This window comes from Equus quagga, chromosome 15 (genome assembly GCF_021613505.1).
Source record: "Equus quagga isolate Etosha38 chromosome 15, UCLA_HA_Equagga_1.0, whole genome shotgun sequence".
NCBI classification, from domain to species: domain Eukaryota; kingdom Metazoa; phylum Chordata; class Mammalia; order Perissodactyla; family Equidae; genus Equus; species Equus quagga.
The window spans coordinates 29,215,146-29,240,243 of NC_060281.1; the positions used below are offsets into that span (position 1 = coordinate 29,215,146).

Genomic DNA, 25,098 nt, shown 5'->3' on the forward strand with positions numbered 1-25,098 from the left:
GTTCACAAGACAACCATTTCATGGGTTTGGGGCTTGGTTCTTCCTTCATGTCTAACGTGCCAGCCCCTTGGTCAGTGTTTCTGCACAGCGATTAGGGATGGGGCAGTTATTTACTGTGCATGACTGTCCCAAGAATTGCAGATGTTTAGCATCCTTGGTCTTCACAGAATTACTGGCCAGTGTACCACCCAAATCTCAGGAGAACCAAAAATGTCCCCACAAAGTTTCAGAATTCACTTGAGGAGTCATTTTACTCTTTTGAGATAATTCTTATCATGAACTGAAGTTCTGAGTCATTTGGGTCTCTTATTTGCAAGGATCTCTTTGCATTATGAGCGCTGTTTAGGGGTGAGCTCAGACCCTAGTACCACATGGTGTTGGCCAAGAGTTTTGGTTCCCTTGGGACAGCATTCTAATGAAGTCGTCAGGTTCCAAAAACATTTTCTTCTTTTGGATCCTCGCTCAACACAACTTTAATCCATGGATATTGCAAGTTAAAACGCTTCCTAGAAAGCCTAGAGTCTAACATCAAATCAGCTCTTGGGCCATAATATCTGATTATTTTGTGTGTAAGTCCAAATTGAACTCAAGTAGAAAGGGAATCGTAGCAGGATATAGTGGATGGAGTGCTGGACTGGGAGTCTGGAGACCTCTTACTAGCTGCATGATCTTGGGTTAATCAGTTCCCCTCTCTTGGTTTCAACTTCTTCATCTGTAAAATGGGGAGGTTGGACTAGACAGTCTCAATTACTTTCAGCTCTAATATTGAGATTTTTATAATCTTTCTGAGTCCCCTTCCATCCTCCATAAGATTGCGACAATATGTGCACATCTCTGAGGGAGACTGAATTTTCCTTAATATTGGTGAAATATTCCAACATTGTGGCCACCCAAAAATTAGGCCCTGGCAATGATCTAAGCTTCCACACAGATCTTGGAAGCTCAAGAACAGTTTCTTATAAAATATTCATACTACAGTACAGTATAAGTTTGTATTATTACTGTATGCTGTTAAAGGCGTCTGTCTCCGATAAGATATCCCTGTCGGAGGGAAAAAAATCACTGGAGATAGGTTGGTCCCTTATTAAGAAAAAAGAAAGAGTATATGTTTCATATTTTAATAGAAGACCAGGAAGGGAAATGAAGTAGAAGAGGGGCCAGATGAAGAAGTAATTCCTGCCTACTTGTATCACTGTTTAACTCCACAGCCATTTCCTCATGTTTACGGCCACACTACTAGTTACCATTTCCTGAGTGCTTCTTATGGAGCAGGCACGGTACTGAGTTTATATATTGTTACATCATTTAATCCCCACAACAATCCTATCTGGGCAAGCACCATGATTACCAATAATTGGCAGAAAGAGAATTTGAATCCCAAATGTGACTCTAGAACCCAGGCTTTTAAAGCCACTATGCTTTACTAACTCTTATTTGGTAGTGGTACAGAAAGAGGTAGAATGCTTTCCCTTTCCGAAACCTCCTAGCACCCCAGACAATACTCGTTCTGTGTGCTGTTGAAAGTTATGGGAAACATACTCCATTAGGAACCTGAAAGCTGGATTCTAGTTTTGCTGCTCTGTTTTTGGACAAGCCATATAACCTTTCTGGATCTCACTTTCCTTATTTGTAAAACAGAGGGCTTCTTGAAGGCAGACCATTTCTTACTCATCTTTTTCCCCTTTGGATGTAGCAGAATGTCACGCAAATAGTGGTGTTTAAAGCACACGCTGAAAGAAGGAATGCAAGGGCGTAAACAAGCTGGTCCCTATGCTTCCTCTCTCCTTCTTTGATCTTGAAATGGGGCCTTGACCAGGTAGGTGTACCATATGTACAGTAACACTTTGCCTTCTATTTTAAAAACAGAATAAGGCACGCCAAATTCCCGTGACTTAACCTTTATTTTGAGACGGTTGGTCTTGATAGAGTGGGTGGAAGATTATGTGCGGCGTTCATCTGGACCCGTGATTGACATTTGTACTGAGGCCTCCTTTACTCCCTGGAGACTCGACACCCCTGTCCCATAAGAGAAGCTGCACTGATAAACTGGAGTAATCATCTCCGAGGGGGGCCGGGAACCAAAGATTTACGGCAGGATCGCTCTGGGAAAGGAGCTCTGGAAACTTAAGCAAAGAAACCTTTCCAGAGCGATGGGCAAACCCTGGGCTGGGAGGACTGGGTCCTACGCGCACTTTGGTACTTAACCTTACTACGGTCTCTGCTCCTCCCCGGACTTCAGCCCCCTCATCTGCAAAACGGTGGAGTGGCCCTAGACTTAACTCCCCGAGCTTCTTCCCAACCCCAGAGCTTTAACTCCTCCCCGTGAGGCGGGGGCGGGGCGAGGAGACGGTCAGGCGGGGAGTCACAGCCGCCGCCGAGCTGTCCCTTTCCTCCTTCTCGCTTCCCGCCCCCTCGCTCCACCGCGGTGAGGTCACGCGGGGGACGTCACGGGGTTGTGACGCCACTGAGGGGCGGGCCTCCGGGAGAGGAAGGGGCGGGGTCGAGGCGGGCGGCGCTTGCGCAGTGGGCGCGGCGCGGGAGGAGGCGGAGGCGGCGGAGAAACGAGAGGCGGCGGCAGCGGCGGCGGAGGCGGCGGCGCTGGGGGGGGTGGGAGGGGGGGGAGCGCGAGAGTGAGTGAGTGGCTGAGTGAGTTTATCCCTATGAGGCGGTGAGAGGCCCGGGGCCTACCTCAGAGGAGCGGGGTCGCGGCGCCAGCTAGCAGCGGGCCCCCTCCCGGTCCCCGGGCCCGGCGGCGCGGCGGCGGCTCGGTTGTGAGGAGGCGGGGAAGCGGGTGTCCGGCCCCAGCCATGGAGGGCATGGACGTGGACCTGGACCCCGAGCTGATGCAGAAGTTCAGCTGCCTGGGCACCACCGACAAGGACGTGCTCATCTCCGAGTTCCAGCGGCTGCTCGGCTTCCAGCTCAACCCGGCCGGCTGCGCCTTCTTCCTGGACATGACCAACTGGTGAGCCGGCCGCGCCAACGCTGGCAGCGGCCTCGGGGCCCCGAGGGGAAGGGAAGGGACACCCGAGCCCGGCAGCAGGGCGGGCGGGGCTGGCATGAGGGGCTCCGGCTTTCCGGGGCGGGGAGGGCGCGTGGGGGAGCCCCCAGGGCCATGGGAGAAATTTGGGGACTGAGCAGGGCTTAGAGAGGACGCACGAGGAGAGTTGGGGGCTACGGAGGGTAGGAGAGGCGGAAGGGAGACCGGGGAGGGGTTCCTGAGGTTCTGCGTAGAGTTGGGGGCCGAGGAACGTGGGAAAAGGGGACAAGACTTGAGCATCGAAGCGTAGGGGTGGACCTGGGAGCAAGAGGGCTGTGATGTTGGCTAAGAGTAAAAAGCACAGGAAACCTGAATTTGGGGAGTGGGAAAAAAGCTTGGGGGCTGGAGTTAGTGGCTGAGGATGACAGGGATGAGTGGCAACTCCGGGAGAGAATTAGGTGCTATGGAAGAACCTGGGGCACGGGCGAGACTTGTAAGTTAGGAACCGAGAAGAAGAGAAAATGTGTGAGTCTCTCTCCACTCCAGGATAGATAGGGAAAAGGGAAGACTATTAGCGGGGAGGACAAGTGAGTACGGTAAGAGATGACTTTCCGAAAAGTTGTGCCGGGAAGAAGTGGGATCTACCGGAGGACCGGGAGTCCTAGACCTGGGGCAGGGTCTGGGAAAACCCTTAGGAAGAGTGAAGGAAAGGAGGTTATTTTGGGAGAGTGAACTTTCCGAGGGGTCTGGAGCTCTGGGCTCCCGAGTGCCCGAATGGAGAGGGGCTTATCCGAAAGAAGGCTGGGTTGGTAGATGTTTGGGAAAATGGAGAACTTGACTTAGACCGGCAACCGAGTATTTTTGGCTCGGCGTCTTCTTATAGAATACTGAATTGGGACAGAAGACCATGGCACTTAGACCGGAGGAGTGTTTCTTGGCTTTGGATGTAGCGCTTGCTATTTTTGATAAGCAAGGCTTCCCCCTGTTCTCTGAGAGGGGTTGTTGAGTTCACTCGAGGTGAGTGATAAAGTGGAGACCATTAGCCTTCCTTTGAAAGGATTTCAGGTGAAACAACTCATCTTTCTTTGGTCAGAAAGCCTGAGATGAGTGCCCTTTGCTCTCTCTGTTGGGCATTCAGTCCCCTGACGTGTGAAATCTTGTTTCTCTTGGCATCACTATGCAGCCAGCCTCCCCTTTATGCCCTGTCCACTGATGCCTCAGGCAATGCCAGCCAAAAAGGCTGTGAGCCTAGCCTTTATCCCCTTCCTCATCTAGTCCTGTCCTGCATGATGCTTATCTTACTAATGGGAGCCTTGTAGCTGTGGCCACCCCAAAAGTGATGTGAGTTTTTTTTTTTCTGTGCAGCATCTTTGGTGGGTCCTATTATTTTATCTTTAAAGTTGATTGTTATACCAAGAGTGGGATTGAATTTCTAGATGTTTAGAAAACTCTTTGAGGCATTGAATGCAGGAGATAGTCTTTATAGTTAAAGAAGCATTTGTGATCTCCACTTGCGTCTTTTGTGTCCGGGATGATCTCAGACAGGGACTACAGCCTATAGTAGCTTTCTGAACACTAGCCTGTGATGTTTAAATAGAAGGTGACAGGAGGTATTGAAAACACTGAGAAGAGGTATATACTGGTCAAATTTAGAAGTAAAGCTATATCTTGAGGAGGGTTGATTGATTGCCTGCTTCCCACCCTCAGCTTTTTTCTTCCTTGTTTACACTAGTTCAGCATAGGAAACTTGGCATATCATTGCTGCCAGTTTGGTAGGGGAGGATCATTATTTCTCCCCACCTCCTTGTGAGTTGTACCATTTAAACCCTGCCCTAATAAGTTTTTAGTTCTTCAGAGTTAGTATTTATTAGTACAATGATTATGGTTAAAAAACCAGTGTAATGAATTTTATGTGCTTTGAGGTGTGTGTGTTTAACATCTAAGATTGTTTATTTTTAGGTGTCATTAAAATGAGGCCCAATGTGGATAAGAATAAATAACTTAAAAATTATAGTTGCGTTATAAAAATTTTATTTCAGTTTTTTATAAAAACTTATTAAGATCAAAGACATGTATTCTGATGAGATGTTCTCTCTCTATGAAATAAGGTTTGATACATTTCTGAGCAAAAGAGTGAACCATTAAAAAATGTATTCTGGTTTTAAAGCAGTTAGAAATCACTTGCTTCTTAGGAATCCAGGCAGTTAAGTGATAACTCAGCTTTAAGCTATACTACCGTATTTTTTGACTGTAGAAGACATGTTGTTTTCTTTGATTATAAAATGAAAAGTCATTTGTGAACTGAGGAAGTAAGGCTTGTTATTCTTTTCTTTCTAATGAAAGCAGTTAGCTCCATAATCCAGTATTATAGTCTGATTCCTGTGTTGACCTTGCTAAATTCGTCTTGTTAGATTTTTTGTTTTAAACCAATATGCAACATAATTAATAAAATCTAGTTTAAAAAATACAAGCATACTTGGTCAAAATATTTATGTGTTGTTTAAGTATCTAAAGTCTAGAAATATATTGTTTTAAAGTGTCATTTAATGTCTAACCTTGGAAACTGTTGAGATAGTCCTGATACAGGTTGGCAAAATCTCTCTCAAATTGCTCTGGTTAACCTGTTGAATTTGAGATGATTAACCTTCCTATGCCTTCATAAGTGCTAGCTTTGGGTTGTAATAAATAACCACCATTCAGTTGTCTGATGACTATTAAAAAATAATGTGCAAAATTACAAATCATTATTTTCAAATGAAGGCCGTGAGTCTTCTGAAATGAAACCTGAGTTGGAAAAACTATGCCTTTGTTTTCAAAAGTAAGAAGTTATTTTTTATTGTTGATAACAAACAACTTTTTAAGAAGCTATTGAAAAACTGACTAAATTGAATGTTTTGGCCTTGTAAATTATCTACTCTGTAAACACAGATTTGTTTATTTACTTATTTTTAGTCTTAGGTTGGGTGTGCATTATGTAGACATTTCTATGTGTTTAATTTAGAGCCAAGTATTGTTTCAGTTTAAGCATTTTTTTGTAGTGTTTATACCTGAGCTGGCAGCCATGCTGCTGGAGTGGTGGAATAGCTTCTTCACAAAAGTAGTCAATTTTCAGTTCCTGAATACCCAAAATGAATAAATAGTGTGGTGAAAAGACCCAGTATTCAAAGCCAGACTGAAATGACTTGTGGTCTAATATAACTTTCTATAGGTGAAATGTCTCCCAGAGGCACTATTGGGCTGTGAATATAGAACTTGGAATTCTAAAACTGAAAAGTGGCTTAGGAAATTCTGTAGTTCATTCCAGTTTTTCCTGCAGCATTGCATATAACCCTTCCCTTCCCTGAGGGCAGAGATTTGCCATGATACCTTTTTATAGTGGTTAATTACTTTTCTAGTTAGAATTATGTCAAAACTAAATCTCTTACTACAATTCAAGCTTTTTTCATTTGCTTATGTCCTCCTTGGAGATGGAGAATATCTAATAACTACCTTCCTGAAGAGGTCAGACAGCTTCTAATAATTCAAATCGCTAAAAATTGTCAACCACTTATAATTTAAACAAATTCAATTTCATGGCTTCTCATTCTTTAATACAGCCTGTTAGATTTATATATTTTTTTCCAGGGGAAACCAACAAGATTGTAATAAAATATACATAACGTAAAATTTACCATTTGAACCAATTTTAAGTGTACAGTTCAGTGTTACATAAGATTTTAAACTCACTTTGGCCCTCAAAGTCATTTGTCTCTGTTAAGTTTTCAAAGTGAGTTCTTCAGTGTTTGTGACAAGAGGCAGATAACACTTCTAGGTTTTTAGAGGGTGTTAAGGTGGGAGTTAGTACTGGCCTTATTTCTCAGTATAGGTATAAGGAAAATATCTTTAAGTGGCATATAGACAACATTGGCTGTTTCTCTCCTTCCTAAGGAATAATTAGGCTAGTGCTTTGCAGTTTTCTGTTGCAACATCCTAGGTTGCCTCCAGGTATCTTCAGGAAGCAGTGTGTGTTTTTTGGAACACTCCACTTGTCCATGGTAGATGGAACAGATGTTTTCTAGAAAAGAAACTTGGGAAAAACATTTTTGTAAAATATCCTATTGACTTTCTCAACATTGTCAGAGGCACCCTACTGGGTAAAATAAAGGTATAACCACTATGCAATGAAGTGAATCAGAATCTAGATCTGAAAATCGGTTGTGCATCTTATCTGATCTCAGTGTCTCCCCTGCCTCGTCTTAATCCATTTCTCAGTCACCTGTATGCTAAATGAGTTTCTGATCCACTCTCTGGTTTGTATGTGTGAAGCTAGGAAAAGTCCCTTTATGAGAAATAAAACATGATATTAATACTGGTTTCCTTAAAAAATGTGTTCCAAGCGGCAGTTGTAGGAAGAGTAGGGAAGTGTTGCATAACACTCAGTGATAGAGTGCTGTGCACTTTATTCCATTTTTAAGAAGGTTAGGAGTTCTTGCTTAGAATATTCTTCTTTTCCACTTTCTTTGGTCTTTTTTGATTGACACACACAAGTTGGGACTCTGGGTATGATATTAAATAGTTTACAAATACAGCATCCAGATTATTTTAGTTTTAAAAGGAACACAGTAAAAAATACATTGCTGTCCCACAGGAAGTCTTTTTACTATCCTTTTGCTGTGGGACTTGCATTTCTGATCGTAGATCAAGTCAGAACTAATCTCCAGTATAGCCAGGGTGGGTGGAGGTGGTTTCTTTACCACCTCTTATCGTCCCACGCCCCAACACACAAAATCTAGCACATATCAGCAAAAACTATTAACCAGAAAGTATTTAAACAAATGTATTTGGGATGGATTCCTAGCAGGTAATATAATACAAAAGCAGAAGATAGACTGTCATAATTTGCTCTCTAATAGGAAAAGAACATGCCTGAAACTATCAGAGAAAAGTTTTGGAATAATAAGAAGGAAACTTTCCTATGTTAATACTGAATTAACTAAGTGAAATTTCAGTACAGGTAAGAATGGACTAAATTAAATAGAACCAGTGATTCACAAAGATTGAGTGCCTGCTATGACAAGTTGCTTTCCTAGAAGTTTTGAAATGATTGGGGGATCTGAATTGATGGAAAATGAGTGTATTATAGCTAGAGGATGTTTCCTGAGTGAAACCAGGAAGGAGCAAGTGGAGCAGAGCCATCTGAGTGGCTTGGCTAGTATATGGTTAATGGGATCAGGAGTGACAACACATGGAGCTTATTTTTATTTTTGGTTTGGAATATTGTTGATTTTTAAGAAATTGAATGAAATTGACATAAAATTAAACCATGATCAAGTGAACAAATCAGTGGCATTTAGTGTATTCCTAATGTTGTGCAACCACTACCTCTGTCTAGCCAAGACATTTTCATCACCCCAAAAGGAAACCCCGCACCCGTTAGGCAGTTGCTCCCCCTTCCCCTCTGGCTCCAGCCTCTGGCAGCCACCAGTCTGAGTTCTTTCCTTATGGATGTACCTATCCTAGATATTTCATATAAATGGAATCATACGATATTTGTCTTTTTGTGTCTGGCTTCTTTCAGGGTTCATGCATGTTGTAGAGCATGTATCAGTGCTACATTCCTTTTTTGGCTGATTAATATTCTAGTGTATACATATATGTACCGCAATTTGCCATTCATCCGTTGGTGGACATTTGACCTGTTTTCGCCTTTTGGCTATTGTGAATGGTGCTGCTACAAACATGAGTGTACATGTACTTGTTTGAGTACCTGTTTTCAGGTCTTTTGGATATATATGTAGGAATTGAATTGTTGGGTCATATGGTAATTCTATGTTTAACTTTTGGAGGAACCACGAAACTGTTTTCCACAGTGACTGAATCATTTTACATTTCCCCTAGCAGTGGGTATGAAGTGGTACCTTGTTGTGATTTTGATTTGCATTTGTCTAATTACTAATGATATTGAATGTCTTTCTATGTGCTTCTTGGCCAGTTGTATATTTTCTTTGGAGAAATGTCTATTCAAGTCCTTTGCCTGTTTTTTAATTGGATTGTTTGTCTTTTTGTTGTCTAGTTGTAAGAGTTCTTTGTGTATTCTGGATACTAGACTCTTATCAGATGTGTGGTTTGCATATATTTTCTCCCATTCTATAGATTATCTTTTCATTTTCTTGATAATGTTCTTTGATGCACAATGTTTTTAATTTTTATGAGATTCAGTTTATCTAACTTTTTGTTGTTGCTTGTGCTTTTGATGTTATATCTAATAATCCATTGCAAATCAAAGGTTGTGAAGATTAACCTCTCTGTTTTCTTCTAGGAGTTTTATAGTTTGATTTCTTATATTTAGGTTACTGATCCATTTTGAATTAATTTTTTTATATGATATACAGTAGGAGTCCAGCTTCATTTTCTGGAGCTTAATTTTTGTCATGTTATATGCTCTGGGACTGGCTTCTCATTGACTCTGCATTAAATATATCCTTTACTTTTATTAAATATATACTCTCTTTGGCCATCACTAAAAATTGGACCAGAAAAGTGCAAAGTCTTCTGATGGGGGAAAAAACTTATGGATGTTCTGCTGATGTCCAAAACTAAATGTGTTTAAAAGTTCAGTTTATCCTTATCCCTGCCCCCAGCTAGCTTTTCTTTCTGGCTTTTTCCTGTTCTGTTAATAGCTCAATGGTCTCTCAGACACTAGACTTGAACTGAGCTATTTCCAATGCCCTGTCTTTCCTGGATACCCCACATTATGTGCCAAAACCTAGTGCATTTCCACTCTGCAGTGCACCTCCCAACTGTCTTTTTTTTCCATTCTCCCTGCCACCACCTTAGTTTGTAGATAATGTTACCACTTTAACATGGTAACGTAGGAATAGTCTCCAAATTAGTTTTCTACACCTGGCTGTCTTCCTTCTAGTCCATTTTGTGGACATGCCACCACGAGATCAGTCTTTCTAAATCACACCTTTGATCTGGGCCCTTCTTTTCTCAGACACCATTAACAATGCCTTGTTGCATACCAGATAAAGAGCAGAGAGCTCTAGGTTGTCATTCAGGGCCTTCCAAAGATTGATCCCACTTATCTGCCTCTACCTTTCCAGCACATCTTTGTGCTGGATATCCTGCTTCTCTCTGCCCTGTTCAGACGGGTCTGCTGCTCGTTTCCCACGAATACTTTTGCTTCCCTGATTTTAAACTTTTTTCTTCTACCTAGAGTTCTGTTCTTTCCTCTCTTTATGCCTTATGAAATCCTATTGTTTTTTTGAAATTGGGACACTAATCACTGTTCTTGCTAATCCTGTCTTTTCCAAACTCCACTCTTGCCTTAATAACATTTGTCATATACAGTACACACCCTGGAGAGGAAAATGCACCTCTAAGGGCCTTTGTTTATCCCTAAGCATCTGACGCAATGCTTTGTACATAGTAGGTGATCAGTAAATATTTGTGGAAGTAATACATGAAGGTAGATGGGAGTAAAGACTTCATTTTTATGGACATCTTGAAGTCTAGTGCTGTTAGAAGAAACAAGTCCTACAAACTCAGCTCCTTTTCAGGCCCTTTTGTTTGTAAGTTTAAATTTGGACATGAGATTTAAATGCTGCTGATCGTTCCATACATAACATGAAAAGCAAATTAAGATTTAAGTAACAACAAGAATATTGTTTTTGGAAGCAATTTGAGCCCTCTAAAGATTGGCCCCACCTTATATACCTACCTTTTCCAGGCATATTTCCTTGTACTGAATATCCTTTATAATCAATTTCTTATTCAGAAAAGTTAGGTAACAGTTACTTAGATGTGAATGGAGGAAAATATTTTGTAAGTTCTCTAAAGTTCTCCTGGATCTTTGCCAGTGTGTTTCATTGAGGAAAAACTTTAAAAAGTAATGTATATAGTAAGTTCAAATAGTTTAGAAGGGCCTAAAAAACGGTTGCTAACTAAAATGCCTATAGGTGCCAAATGGGGAACATGAACAGTCGAAGTGTGTGTATGAGCTGGAAAGCGCTTGCTTTTTATAAAGATGTCTGATATTTACCTTAAATAAAATATTTCTGTGATGGAATGGGGGCCCAGTGTTCTTAGATTTTTCTGTTTTTTCAAGAGAAGCCAGAAATTCAGATTTTTATGGGAAATTTCCTGATTTTCAAGCATTGGCAACTAATTTAAATATTTTTAAAACACTGTGGGGGCCAAATAAAGCACATATGTAGGTAGGATGTGGTCCTTGGGCCACTAATTTGCAGCCTCTGGACTAAAAGTGAAAAGGAAAAATCCCCTCTCCTTTCCAGATACAGCCACTACTATTTCTTCTTTGCCTTTTGGGAAATTTCTATGCCTATGAAATTTTGTATGCATATGTATATGCACACATATGCATGTACACGCATATACGTAGAGAATTTTCTATGCACGTGTGTGTAAATATATAAAATTATATATATATATATATAAAATGTTTTTACAGCAGTGGTATTCCAATTTGAATAATTATCTAGTTAGAATTATTACTAGAGTAGTGGGTACCATGGCCCTTGTACCTCCTTCTTTGCTTCAGTGGAAACTGAATTAGTTGTCAAGGTACTTGGATAGGCTGATCAAATTGTGTGTGTGTGTGTGTTTGTGTGTTTGTGTTTGCAGGGGAAGAGTCACCCTAAGCTAACATCTGTTACCAATCTTCCTCCTTTTTTCTTCCTCTGCCCTCCCCACCTCTCCCCCCTGCAAAGCCCCGGTATATAGTTATGTATAGTTGTAAGTTCTTCTGGTTCTTCTATGGGAACCACTGCCACAGCATGGCTACTTTCAGACCAGTGGTGTGGTTTGCGCCTGGGAACCGAACTTGGGCTGCTGAAGTGGAGCGCATTGAACTTTAATCTCTGGGCTGTCAGGGCTGGCTCGGTATATTTCTTTTAATTAACAATGCAGTGGTGTATTTGGTCTCTGCAAGTATAGTAGAATTCCTTCACTGTATTAAGCAACAGACTTTCATCCAGTAATTACATATAATTATTAAAACTTGGTTTTGCTGTGTTGAGTAAAATGTGTTAAGTAAACTATCTTGTAGTGAGCTCATCTGAATTTATATACTTATATTTTACTTATAGTGTCAGAGAACACATTTTATAAGTTGAGTTTTTTAGGGACCTGGAACACAAGACTAAAACTCACTGAAGAGGTTTAACTCTTATTAAATCACCTTGTGCAGATGAAACTAATGCATTTTTCACTTGTTGGAAAGGTAATTGATTTTGTAAGTGGTTTTCTAATGATTTGCCAAAGTTAATGTATGTCTTGGGAGGAGGAGCAGTTTATTCCAAATATGGAACCCAGCCCCATTGAATTTACTATGTACTGGATTTTAAAAGACTCACTCTAAAAAATGAACAGTTGTGTTTTCTTGAAATGTTTGAGCCTCTGGTCTATAAAATGTTTCCAAGGTTTCACACTTGAATTATTGTGCTCGAGGTCAGTGACTCACAGCCTGTTGTGGAGCAGCAGCCTGCTAATGATGGATTGAATGATACATGATGTGCTGCTCAAGTGCTTTCTGGTTGGCACTTATTTTCTCAAATTTTGCTTTTGAATTTTTTTAATACAATATTTAATAACAAGTTTGAGAGAGTGGAAATCACTAGCTGAGGGATGGGGTTTACATACAACTGTAACTGGGAACCACTGCCTTTTAAATTTTTTAAAATTAAGAAAATAACGTGTTATGACATAAACAGTATTATGACATACATCTTATTGCAGATACGCTAGAAAGTACTAGTAAGCAAAAAGAAAACAGAGATAAGCCATACTCACAGGACCCAGAGATAAACAGTTTTAACCTTTTGATCTATATTTTTCTAAACTGTAGTGTGTGTGTGTACACACCTGTGTTTGCTCTACAAAAATGGAGTATTTACTATATTCCAGGTACTGTTTTAAGTGATTACATTTATTATATAATTTAATACAGTAATTCTAGGAAATAAGTACTGTTATCCTCATTTTACAGAAAAGGAAAAGAGACTAGGTAAGGTTAATAACTTAGTTAAAGTTACATGGATAATAAGTGGTGGAAATAGGATTCAAATGTGAGCAGCCTGGAACTAGAGACTGCTCCTGGTTGCTGTGTTTTACTTAACAAATTACCACAAACTGGGTGTCTTAAAGCAGAAATTTATTCTCTTATAGTTCTGGAGGCCAGAAGTCCGAAATCAAGCACGGCAGGACCGTGCTCCCTCTGAAGGTTCTAGGGAAGAATCCTTCCTTATCTGTCCTTAGTTTGTGATGGTTTCTTGGTGTTCCTTAGCTTGTGGCTGCATCACTCCAGTCTCTGCCTCAGTAATCACGTGGTCTTCTTCCTTGTGTGTATGTCTCCAAATTTTCCCCTCTTTAGAAGGACACCAGTCAGTTGGATTTAGGGCCCAACCTAATCTAGTATGACCTCATCTTAACTAATTACATCTGCAAAGACTCTATTTCTAAATAAGGTCGCATTTTGAGGTTCTAGGTGGACATCAATTTGGGGGTCGCTCTTCAACCAGTACATACATTATTTATTTTCACTTAGCAATAGCTTATGAACATTTCTCCATTCTTAATAAATAGGATTCTACACTTTTACTTTTGAAGGTTTCACAGTATTCCATTATGTGGATGTGGAACAATTTAATAATCCCTTTTTGTTGGATATGTTTCCAGTTTTTTGTCAATATAAACTCAATATTGAACATCCTTGTGGCTAAATCTTTGCTTGCATTTTTAATTATTTCCTTTAAATTTATTCCTAGAAATTAGATTGCTGGGCTAAAGATAAACATGGTTTTAATGCACTTAAAACTTAATTGCCAAATTGTTTCCTCCATAAAGGTTGGACTAATTTTTATGTCTGCCACTACTGTGTGAGTAACTATTTCTTTAATATCTCATCAATGTAGCATAGTATAATTTAAAAAGTTTTCTTTTTCAGTTTCATAAAACGTGATCTTGTTTTAATTTGTGTACTCTTATGAATTGGCTGAATATGCCCTTTGTCTCTTTTTTTCATAGGGAAGTTTGCCTTTTTGGGAAATGGAAATATCCTTTTTTTCTGACTAAAAATAATAACACTGAACACAGAAACCCAGCAAATCAGAAATGTTGAAGGGAGACAATAAAGCCACTTATAATACTGCTCAAAGCTAATCACTGCTGTCAGTTTGTGTTCATATATGTGCATTTATAGATATTCATGTACATTTTGCTAAATGTAAGTTAGAATATCTATAATACATACTGCTTTATAGCCTACTTTTTCACTAAACATTATGGATATCTTTCCCTGTTTTTCATCTACTAATATTCCATTACTTGAGTATTCTGTAACTTATTTAAGCAGCCATTTGTTGATTTTTTTGTTTTTCACTGTTAAAAATATCTGTTCACTTGCCTAATTATTTTCTTCTTTCTCTCTTTCTTAATTTTTTAAAAAAATTGTGATATATAACCCATGTGTTTATTTAGGACAGATTCTTAGAAGTGGAATTGCCAGGTCAAAGGTATGCTCTTTTGAAGGTTCTTGATAAACATTGCCGGATTGCCTCCATGAAGGGTATGCTAAGTAATAATCTTAACAGTTAGGCATTAGAAGGCCTGCTTTCTGGGAATTAAAATTTTTAATTTTTGCCGGGTAGATTTATCTGATAGATGAAAGGCATTACTTGTTTTAATTTGCATTTCCTTGATTTCTGGTGAAGCCTTATTTGTGTGTGTGTGCGTGTGCGTGCGTGGGTGCGTGCACACGTTGGCTATTTTTTATAGACTTAACATTTTTATTTAGGAAAAAAACTATAATGAACCCTATCTACCTCTCATCTTGATTTCACAATCATTAGTATTTTGCCTTTTTTTCTTCATTTTTCCCACCAGAAAACAGTATTTTAAAGCAAATTCCAGCTATGTGGTAGCTTCTTGTTTTGGTTTTTAAAATGTTACAACTTTATTGAGGTATAATTTATATATCAAAAAATTCACCTATTTTAAATGTACAATTCAGTGATTCTTGTAAGTTTATGGATTTGTACAGCCATCATCACAATCCAGTTTTAGAACATTTCTGTCACTCCAGTAGGATTTATGCCAGTTGGTGGTCGGTCCCCACTCTCACCCCCAGCTCCAGGCAACCACAGTTCTGTTTTCTGTCTCTCTGGACTTGCCTTTTCTGGATATTTCATATAAATGTAGACATGCAGTATACCTTCGTGACTGGCTCCTTTCCCTTAGCATAATGTTTTCAAGGTATAATTATCCACATCGTAGCATGTATCATATATAGAAGTTCATTCTGTTTTACTGCTGAATATTCTATATACATTAAAAAATCATCAATATTTTTAAAAAATAGTTATTCAAACAGTACCAAAGATTTTTCAATGAAAAGTAAGTCTTGGGGCCGGCCTGGTGGTGTAGTGGTTAAATTCGTGTGCTCCACTTTGGCAGCCTGCTGTTCACAGGTTTGGATCATGGGCACAGACCAGCACTGCTAATTGGGCCACACTGTGGTGGCATCCCACATAAAATAGAGGAAAATTGGCACAGATGTTAGCTCAGTGACAATCTTCCTCAAGCAAAACGAGAAAGATTGGCAACAGATGTTAGCTCAGGGCCAGTCTTCCTCGCAAAAAAAAAAACAACAGAAAAAAGAAAAGTAAGTAATTTTCCAATTCTAGACTTCCTATCTCTTGCCAGAGGTACTAACCACTATCAGTCCCCTGTGTATCTTTCCAGGTGTTATTCTATGTAGTGTTGTTTTGTTTTTTTTTTTAGGAAGATTAGCCCTGAGCTAACATCTGCTGCCAATCCTCCTCTTTTTGCTGAGGAAGACTGGCCCTGAGCTCACATCCATGCCCATCTTTCTCTACATTATATGTGGGACACCTGCCACAGCATGGCTTGCCAAGCGGTGCCATGTCCACACCCGGGATCTGAACCGGCAAACCCTGGCGCGCCGAGAAGTGGAACATGCGCACTTAACCATTGCGCCACCGGGCCAGCCCCTCTATGTCGTTTTAATAGCTGTAAATGTCCTTGCTTTTCGGCGTTTTTGTCATTTTAAAAATTGATATTTGTTAAGTTGTATTTTTTGCGTGATTTTCCCGTTTCCTATTTGTGTTTTAACTTCTTAAAATTTTATTTGGCTATATAATCATAAAGATAATACATGCTTCTTGTGAGAAGTTTAGATAGTACATAAATCCGTGTGTTTCTCTCATCCCACTGTCCAGAAGTGGCTATTATTCTATTCTTTCAGAGACATTCTGTACCATTATAGGCATGTATTTGATCAAAGTGGTCACAGAGTCCTTAGGTATGCTAATGGAAAGTTTTCATTATACTTTTCTCCATTCTCCATGCAGGTTTGAATCCCTTCTCCTACCATTTTTCTGAAAGAGGCCTTTTTTCTATATAGATAGTTAAAAGTCATGAAAGTAGTCCCTGATAGATGTCTTTAGGTCTTCAATGTTAGGCATTCTTGGGAGATTGTCTCTTCCACTATACATTAAAACAAACTTTGATATGTTGTTAAGTATGGACTTTAGGCTGGGCCATTTCAGATCCATCATCCACTTAAGTTGTCAGGATTTTTTCTAACTGGGAGAACATGATCTGTAGGTGCACCATCTTGTGTATAGAGGTCTTATCCCCTCCCCCATACTTAAAAACACACACACACACACACACACACACACACGCACACACACAAATGGAATCGTCCTATACCTACTGTTCCCAGGTTAACTTGTTTAACTTCACAGTATGCTATGAACATGATCTTTTTTTTTTTAATGGCTGCATGGTATTCCATTGTGGCTGACCATATTTTATTTAACCACTTCCTGGTGAATGGACAGTTTCCAGGTATTTGCTTTTATAAAGCTGCTCTGGTACAAGTGTCTTCATACTCTTCTGGATACAGGCCTAGAAGTAGAATTGCTGGGGCTGAGTGTATGGGCAATTTAGATTTTGATAGGTAGTATCAAATTCACTCCAAAAGTATTGTACCAATTTTCGTCTTTACTACCAGGGTACAAGAGTGCTTGTTTTGCCACACTTATCAGCCCAAGAGTGGTCTTTGTCTTTACATTATTGCTGGTCTAATGGGTTAAAAAGGTATTCACTTTATTTATTTATTTGGTGAGGGAGATTGCCCCTGAGCTAACATCTGTTGCCAGTCTTCCTCTTTTTCTGGAGGAATACTGGCCCTGAGCTAACATTTGTGCCAGTCTTTCCTCTATTTTGTATGTGAGTCGCCAGCACAGCTTGGCTTGATGAGTGGTGTAGGTCCTCACCTGGGATCCCAACCCGTGAACCCGGGCCACCAAAGCAGAGTGTGCCAAACTTAACTACTATACCACTGGGCCAGCCCCCAATAATATATTCATTTTAATTTGTGTTGCTTTAATTATGAATGAGATAGAACTTCTTTCCATAGCTTTATTGGCCATTTGTATTTTTTCCCCAGCTTTATTGAAACCATTTGTTTTTTTGTGACTTGTGTGTTTTCCTCTCTACCTCTATTAGATTATTTTTCTTATTGATTTGTATGAGCTGTTTGCATATTAAGGAAATTAGCTTCTTATTAAATGCTTACTTTTCCTCTAGTTCATCTTTTAACTTGGTTTATAATGTTTTTTACTATGTAGCACTGTTTTGAGAATTTTTATGAAGTTGAATGGAGCAGTCTTTTCCTTTCTGATTTCAGCTTTTGGTTTCGTGGTTAGACATGCTTCCCCATCTGACTGTGATATAATTATTCACCTCAGTTTTCTTTATGATTGCATAATTTACATATAAATCTTTTATATAGTTGAAGCTTATTTGGCTTTGTGGTGAGAGACCAGTATTTAACATGTTTTCCAGATGATTAGTCAGTTTTCCCATTTATTGAGAAATTCACATTTCTCCCAATGATTTGAAAAGCTGTCTTTATCATGTGTCAAATGCTTATATATATATTTGAGCTTGTTTTTGCCCTTTTTCCTCTGTTGTGTGTGTCCAGTGTTCTAGGGTTGAATAAGAGTTTTAATGTTTACTTAAAAAGTGTTTTGAAAGGGAAGTATATTTTCTTATAATTTAATTTTCATTTTATCCAAGTTATAAACACATGTAGTTTAAAGAGTAAAGTAGTTCTACAGGCTTGTTAAAAGGAACACGGATTCTAGACCCCCTTGTCCTTATCTCACTCTCCAGAGGTAATCTTTTTCAGTTCTTTCAACTGATTTTTGGATTTTTACTTCTCAATTGATTTTTTCAATTTTAACCATTATCTGTTGACTTCCCACAGGGAGATGGGGATTTTGTTCTGTGAGAGCCAGTGTGGTGAAGAGCAAAGTTCAAAACTTATGCTATTTACTATCTGTGTGACCTTTGGCAAGATATTTACCCTCTTTATGCCTTGTTTTCATCATATATAAGGACAGTGTCAGTTTTTATCTGAGGATTGGATAAATTAATATGTGTAAAGATTCAGAACTGTGCTGTCACATGGTAATTGTTAGTTTCACTCACCCTGTCTCCCATTTTAATTATTTGTAATTTGGTTAAATCAGTTTTCAGTGTTTAAGTCTTTAAATGCTTATTGACATTTGAGCCATTAGTGTAGAGTAGTCCCCCTTATCCACGGTTTTGCTTTCCAGGGTTTCAGTTACCCGCAGTCAACCTCAGTCTGAAAATATTAAATGGAAAATTCCAGAAATGAACAATTCATAAGTTTTAAATTGGGCGTTGTTCTGAGTAGCATGATGAGATCTCGTACTGTCCCGCTGTGTCCCACCAGGGTCGTGAATCATCTCTTTGTCCAGCGTATCCATGCTGTACACACTACCCGCCTGTTAGTTCCTTAATAGCTGTCTCGTTAGGAGATCAACTGTGGTGGTATCACAGTGCTTGTGTTCAAGTTATTATTTTACTTAATAATGGCGCCAAAGTGCAAGAGTAGTGATCTTGCCGATTTAGAGAAACTGTAAAGTGGTTTCCTTTAAGTGAAAAGGTGAAAGTTCCTGACTTAGTAAGAAAAGAAAAAAAATCATATGCTGAGGTTGCTAAGATCTATGGTAACTTTTATTATAGTATCTTGTTATAATTGTTCGATTATTAGTTATCATTGTTAATCTCTTATTATGCCTAATTTATAACTTACACTTTATCACAGGTATGTCTGCATGTATAGGAAAAAACACAGTATCTGTAAGCTTTATTATCTGTGGTTTTAGGCATCCCATGCGGATCTTGGATTGTATCCTCCACAGATCGGGGGGACTACCGTACTTGGATTTATTTTCCTTTTCTGCAGTCTTTTGCTGCCCCAAGGGTAATAATCGTCTTGATTTTTGGTTTGCTCAGTCTCTTACATGTTTTTTACCGAGTTATCCTCAAACTCCTTACCAACTATGAATCTCTTAGTAGGTTCAGACACTTTAGGTGTTCTATCAGTTTTATCTTTTTATCCAGAGTGTTTGACCTCCTCTGATCTGGACTGGGTGAGTGCTAGGTCTGCTGCACAGCTCTTACCCTGGGTACCCTGGGGATTTCTTTCACACTCTCCCCCCCTTTGTTGGAACCTCTGTTTCCTGGACCCCATTTTTTTAAACTTCCTGAGAGTGCAAAGGAGATCAAATTTGAGACTTTTGTATTCTGAAACTGTATTTTACTCTAATGCTTGGTTGATATACTCTGGGTTTGGTTAGGTAGCAATTTTAATGTTGGAATATTTTTTTCGGAATTTTGAAGGCACTGCTCCTTTGTCTTCTGTTTTTCAGTGAAGATGTTAAAATGTGATGCTGTTCTGATTCTTTGTTCTTTGAATGAATCTGTTTTTTCCCTTTCTGGAAGCTTTTGGTAACTGTCTGTGTCTCCAGTGTCTTGAAATGTGGTGGTGATGCGTTTCAGCATGTCTTTTCATACACTCTGCTCAGCTTTGGAGAGCTCTTCCAGTCTGGAAACTGTCCTCTCTCTTGGAAAATTTCTTGAATTAATCTTTTGATTTCCTCCCCTTCACTTTCTCTGTTCTCTTGTCTTAGATCTCCTATTTTTCAGATATTGGACCTTCTGGTCTGCTCCTCTATCTTTTCTCTTTTCACCTTTTAACAAAAATTTTGCTCTGTTTTCTGGGAGATCTCCTTGTTGTTTTCTTCAAGTTGCCTTTTCTGTTTGCTTGCTTTAGTCTTTTTCTTTCATATTAGATGCTTTACCTTAAATATTTGGTGGTTCTTGGCTATCTGCTCCTATTTAAGAGGACACAAAAAGTAGATTGGAAGCTGTGGTCCTGATTGTAGGGTTTGTTAACTGAGGGCTTAGCAGCCCCACCCATTTCCTCCAGGGTGGAGCAGTCCCTAGGCTATGTGGTGTTTAGACTATATTAGGGGATCTGAAGTCTGACTGTTAGGTTTAGGCAAATGCATAACCTCTCCTGTTTTTATCCCTGTCTTCACCTCACTTGTAGGGTACGTGGTGCCATTAATTCCTGAACCTTTTGGGGATCTTCATTTTAAGGCAGGTTGCTTCTCTCCTTTTCCTCACTGCTGGCTGAGGAGGAGTCAGCTTTCTCAGGTCAGCTAAGTCATTTAGCACTTGTCTGTCTACTTTCCAGGGCCCCAAATGTTGCCTCCACTTGTTCACTTTGTCCTTGTGAATTTATGACTTTTACCCCCCCATTTGTCTTAGTTCATTCTGGCTGCTATAACAAAAATACCATAGACTGTGTGCCTTATGAACAACAGAAATTTGTTTCTCACAAATTTGGAAGCTAGGATGTCAAAGATCAAGTTGCCGACAAATGTGATATTCCATGAGGGTTCCATTCCTGATTCAGAGATGGCTGACCTCTTGCTGTAACCCCATGTGATGGAAGGGGTGAGGGAGCTCCAGGGGGCAGGGCTGGGGGTGGGGGTGGGGGCGTGTTTCTTTTTTAAGGGCAGTAATCCCTTTCAGGAGAGCTCCACCCTTGTGGCCTAATCACCTCCCAAAGGCCCCACCTCCTGATACCATCACATGCAGGGTTAGGATTTCAGCATATGAGTTTGGGGGGTCGGGGGTGAGCGCAAACATTCATTTAGTCTGTAGCATCACACCTGTATTTTAGGAGGGTTTTGGGAGAGACCTGAGGCTAATGCATGCAGTTTTTCATTGGAAGCTGAAAGGAAGCATTGGATTTCCATCTAAAATTTTTTATTCTGCCTTTTCATTCTTATGATTTATGTGTTTGGATACGATATAAAATTTTGCTATGCCAACTGAATAATTGATCAAGTTGTGATGATGTTATGTATAGATACCTTTCCCTCCCGGAAATGGATCTCCTTTTACCTGTAGAATAAAGAAATTATAAATGGTTATCTCTGGCTATGAGATTACAGTTGGGTTTTATTTTCCTTTTTATACTTTAATTCTTCTTCTTTCTTTTCTGCTTTAATTCCTAAATTTTCTACGATGAACATACATTACTTGTGTAATTAGGAAAAAACAATACCTAAGTAGAAAAAAATTGTTAATCAGATAAAATTTGTCCCTACGTTCCAGTGCTTTTGTTTAACCCTAAATCTGAGTTGTGCTATGTCCTTTTCCTCCTTTAGGTAGCCTGCAGTTAGAAACACTAATTTGGAGTGTGTGTGTGTGTGTTGCAGAGTTCATTTTCATCTGTCCCCTAATTTTTTATTTTGAAGAATTTCAAAACTAGAAGAGTTGAAAGACTTAACACAATGAATACCTGTATAATTTCTATTTTATTATATTTGCTTTATTTTTTAAGCACTTTTATTGAAGAATGATTTACAGTAATAAATTAATCCATTTAAACTGGATAATTGAATGATTTTTCATAAGTTTCCAGAGCTAAGAACCATCACTGCAATCCAATTGTTTAATATTTTCATCACTCCAGTAGATTTCTCTACAGTTAATTCCCATTCTCATCTCCAACTTCAGGCAGCCAGTAGTCTTTTTTCTGTCTCTGAATAGTTGCCTTTTCTTCACTTTTTATATCATTGGAATCATGTAATTTGTGGTTTTTTGTATCTGGCTTTTTTCACTTGGCATAATATTTATGAGGTTATCCATGGTTTAGCATGTATAGTGTTTCATTCATGTTTATTGCTGAGTATATTCTGTTGTATGGATATACCACATTTTGTTTGTCCATTTTCTAGTTGATGGACATGTGGGTTGTTTGTACTTTTTGGCTATTATGAATAAAACTGCTATGAACATTTGCTTGTAAGACTGTGTGTGGATGTGTTTTAATTTCTTTTGGGTAGATACCTAGGAGTGGATTGCTGTTTTGTATGGTAAAGTTATGTTTAACTTTTCAAGAAACGGCCAAATTCTTCCAAATTGACTACTATTTTACATTCCCACCAGCAGTGTATCAGAGTTCTCTCTATGGATTTTATACATTCCGCCCCCCAACCGCTTGAGATAAATTGCAGACATCATGATATTTCACCCTTTAGCCCTGAAGGAAATGTCTCCTAAGAACAAGGGCATTATCTTACATAAGTGCATTATCATGGTCACTCCCAAGGAATTTAGCGTTCCTTGAAAGCACTAGTGTTATCCAGTATACAGTCCATATCTAGATTTTTCTATTTGTTCCCCAAATGCCCTTTATAACTTTTTTAAATCCAAGATCTTCTCAAGCGTCTTCTGTTACATTTGGTTGTCATGTCTCTTTAGTCGTCTTTAATCTGCAACAGTTTCTTCACCTTTGTCATTTGGGTCTGACATTGACATTTTTTAATAGTGCAGGCCATTTGTCCTCCAGAGTGCCCTTTATTTTTGGTTAGTCTGATTGTTTCCTCACAATTAGATTCAGGTTAAACATTTTTTTGTTAGAAATAATACACAGATGATTCTGTGTCTTCTGTTTTATCATATGTCAGGAGGCGTATTCTGTTAGTTTGTCCCATTATTATGCTGAATATGAGTATTTGCTTAAAATAGTGTTCACCTATTTTTCTCCTTTGTAATTAATGAGTAATCTGTGAGAGACTGTGAGAATATCCTTTTCCCTAGCAGTCTTTCTCCCAAGTGATTTAGTATCCGTTGATGATCCTTGCCTGAGTGGTTTGTTTATCGCATAAGTGGTTGCAAAAAGGTAGTTTTCTAATTCTGTTCTTTCTTCATTTATTAGTTGGCAACCTTTTGTTAAAGATAGTGCTAATTTTTAAATAGAACTTATTAAATTAGAGTCATGAAGGATTTTATGGTGAATGAAGCAAATTTTTGGTTAGTTTTTAGTATATCTTACTAGTGTGGAACTAAGTGTATTTGCCTTACCCTCATCCACAGAGGATCGAAAGAAAAGGTGCTGGAGAGAGGGATCTTCTTGACCTTTGTGAAGCTTGTAATACATAAACTCCTTCACTGTTTCCATTATTTTGGGATGTTTGCTCTTTTTCTCTCTTTGAGACACCACTTGTTTTTAGGACAAATCAGAAAAAGCTATAGAAGAATTTTTTTCCTCAGTTTGTATTATTTCCTCATAAACCAAATTTGGTAGTGTTTTTTTCATGTTTCTTTGGGTGGTTTTATGACTTTTTTTGTAGTTTAACTGGTGATAATTATGCAGTGTCATGCAAAGTAGCTATTTTAGAAAATCCTTTTCTTCTGTAATGTATAAGAAATGCCATAGTTGGATGAGCTGTCTAAACCTGACTGCTTGTCGTCTGTAGCTGGTTTCCCAGAACATGAAAATATTAACAGAGTATGTAAGATTGTTTCCAAGTGTCACAGGGCTTTTAGAGGAAATATTCTTTAAATATTGTCTTCTTTGTTTGTTCTCAGTGATAAGCTACTACTAAAAACCGGCAGCAGTCTCTGACATACTTATAGTGTCATTTTATTAGTTTGTAAAAGAAAAAGAGGCCTGGTCCACTCAGGTCTGTTAGCTCTCATAAAGTCTGCCTTTATCATATTCTTTCTCCAAGTTCCATCTAATTTAATTTAGTCTCCTAGCTGTAAGTGTGTAGCTTTTTAAAGGTACCTATCTCACATGTACCAGGGAGCAGCCAAATATAGCCACAGTGTATTTGGAGATGGGTTGGCTGCAGAATGAGTAAAGTTGGCATTTAGGCCGTGTGGCATTACTGGTAGTGGTGATAACATTGCATTGGTTTTGTTCATCTTATTACGTAGAACTTGGCCAAGATTTATTTACCCTTTTGTTCTTAGAGGAGAGACTACGAGTGATAACATAGGCCTTAGATTCTCTCTTAGATGTGTACCCTGGTATGCATTTTTAGAGGTGAAGTGTGCTGAAGTTTACTTTTGTAATATTTCCAAAGATGGTATGGTCAGCATCGTTCTTTAGGGGAGATGAATTGGAAAGGCTTTGAAGCTGGCCCCTGTAGCACACCGTGAGGAAATCGCAAAGGCAAGACATATTAGACCCATGTGGAGCATTTTAATCAAAGATACGTGTAAAAGGTGTGTGGTATTTCTTTTCAAAGCCGGTGCATTTTTCTCTGTATGCAGTAACAACAGCTAGATTTGAAAATGGAATGTTGGTTTACAATTTAGCTTTTTGGCACTTTCTCCTTTTTTAAAAATAAAAAACCCCCCAAAGTTCCTAGTATATTTTAGAAAATAGCTCTCTGACTAGGCTGTAGGATGAGATACATTTGACCACTGCTGGCTTATTGTCAGTTCCCTGTTAGGTAAACACGCTTTTGAAAACCTTACTTAATTATAGATTTACCTGATCATTTCGTAACTGCTACTTTAAATTATGTCCCAAAGAAAGTTTCATGAACAACAATAAACCACAAACGTTTTGTTTATGAAGATAGCTTTGTCTGAATCACGTTTTCTGTTCATCATTCTGGGAATTTTTGTGTACCATACATTTTCATGTCTCTTCTAGGCCAGTGTTCTGCTATCTTCAAAAATTTTGTTAGCACTGATCCTAGTGATCGTTTACCTTTTTCGGGAAGTATTCATAACAATTAAATTCGGGGGGCAAGAAAAGTGGGAGTTATTTCTAAGTATGCATCTTTAATGGATAATTGAATTCTTGAAAGCAGCGTTATGAAGGAAATGACTCAGCAGAAAACAGCACCTTTTAAATTGTAATCCTTAGTCTGCCCTCGTATTCATAGTGTTTTTCCTTT

General features: G+C 38.9%; 1 protein-coding gene across 2 annotated transcripts in view; it reads left to right on the top strand.

Moving 5' to 3' along the window:
- Positions 1 to 2,563: 2,563 nt before the first annotated feature.
- Positions 2,564 to 25,098, top strand: part of ILRUN (inflammation and lipid regulator with UBA-like and NBR1-like domains) — a 94,627-nt gene continuing 72,092 nt past the window's right edge. The window contains exon 1 of one of the 2 annotated variants that reach the window (XM_046639523.1): positions 2,564 to 2,965. In XM_046639523.1, coding sequence (XP_046495479.1) covers positions 2,808 to 2,965 — 158 coding nt within the window. In that variant the 5' untranslated portion in view covers positions 2,564 to 2,807. The remainder of the gene's footprint in view (positions 2,966 to 25,098) is intronic. The other variant, XM_046639521.1, reaches the window with a different exon arrangement.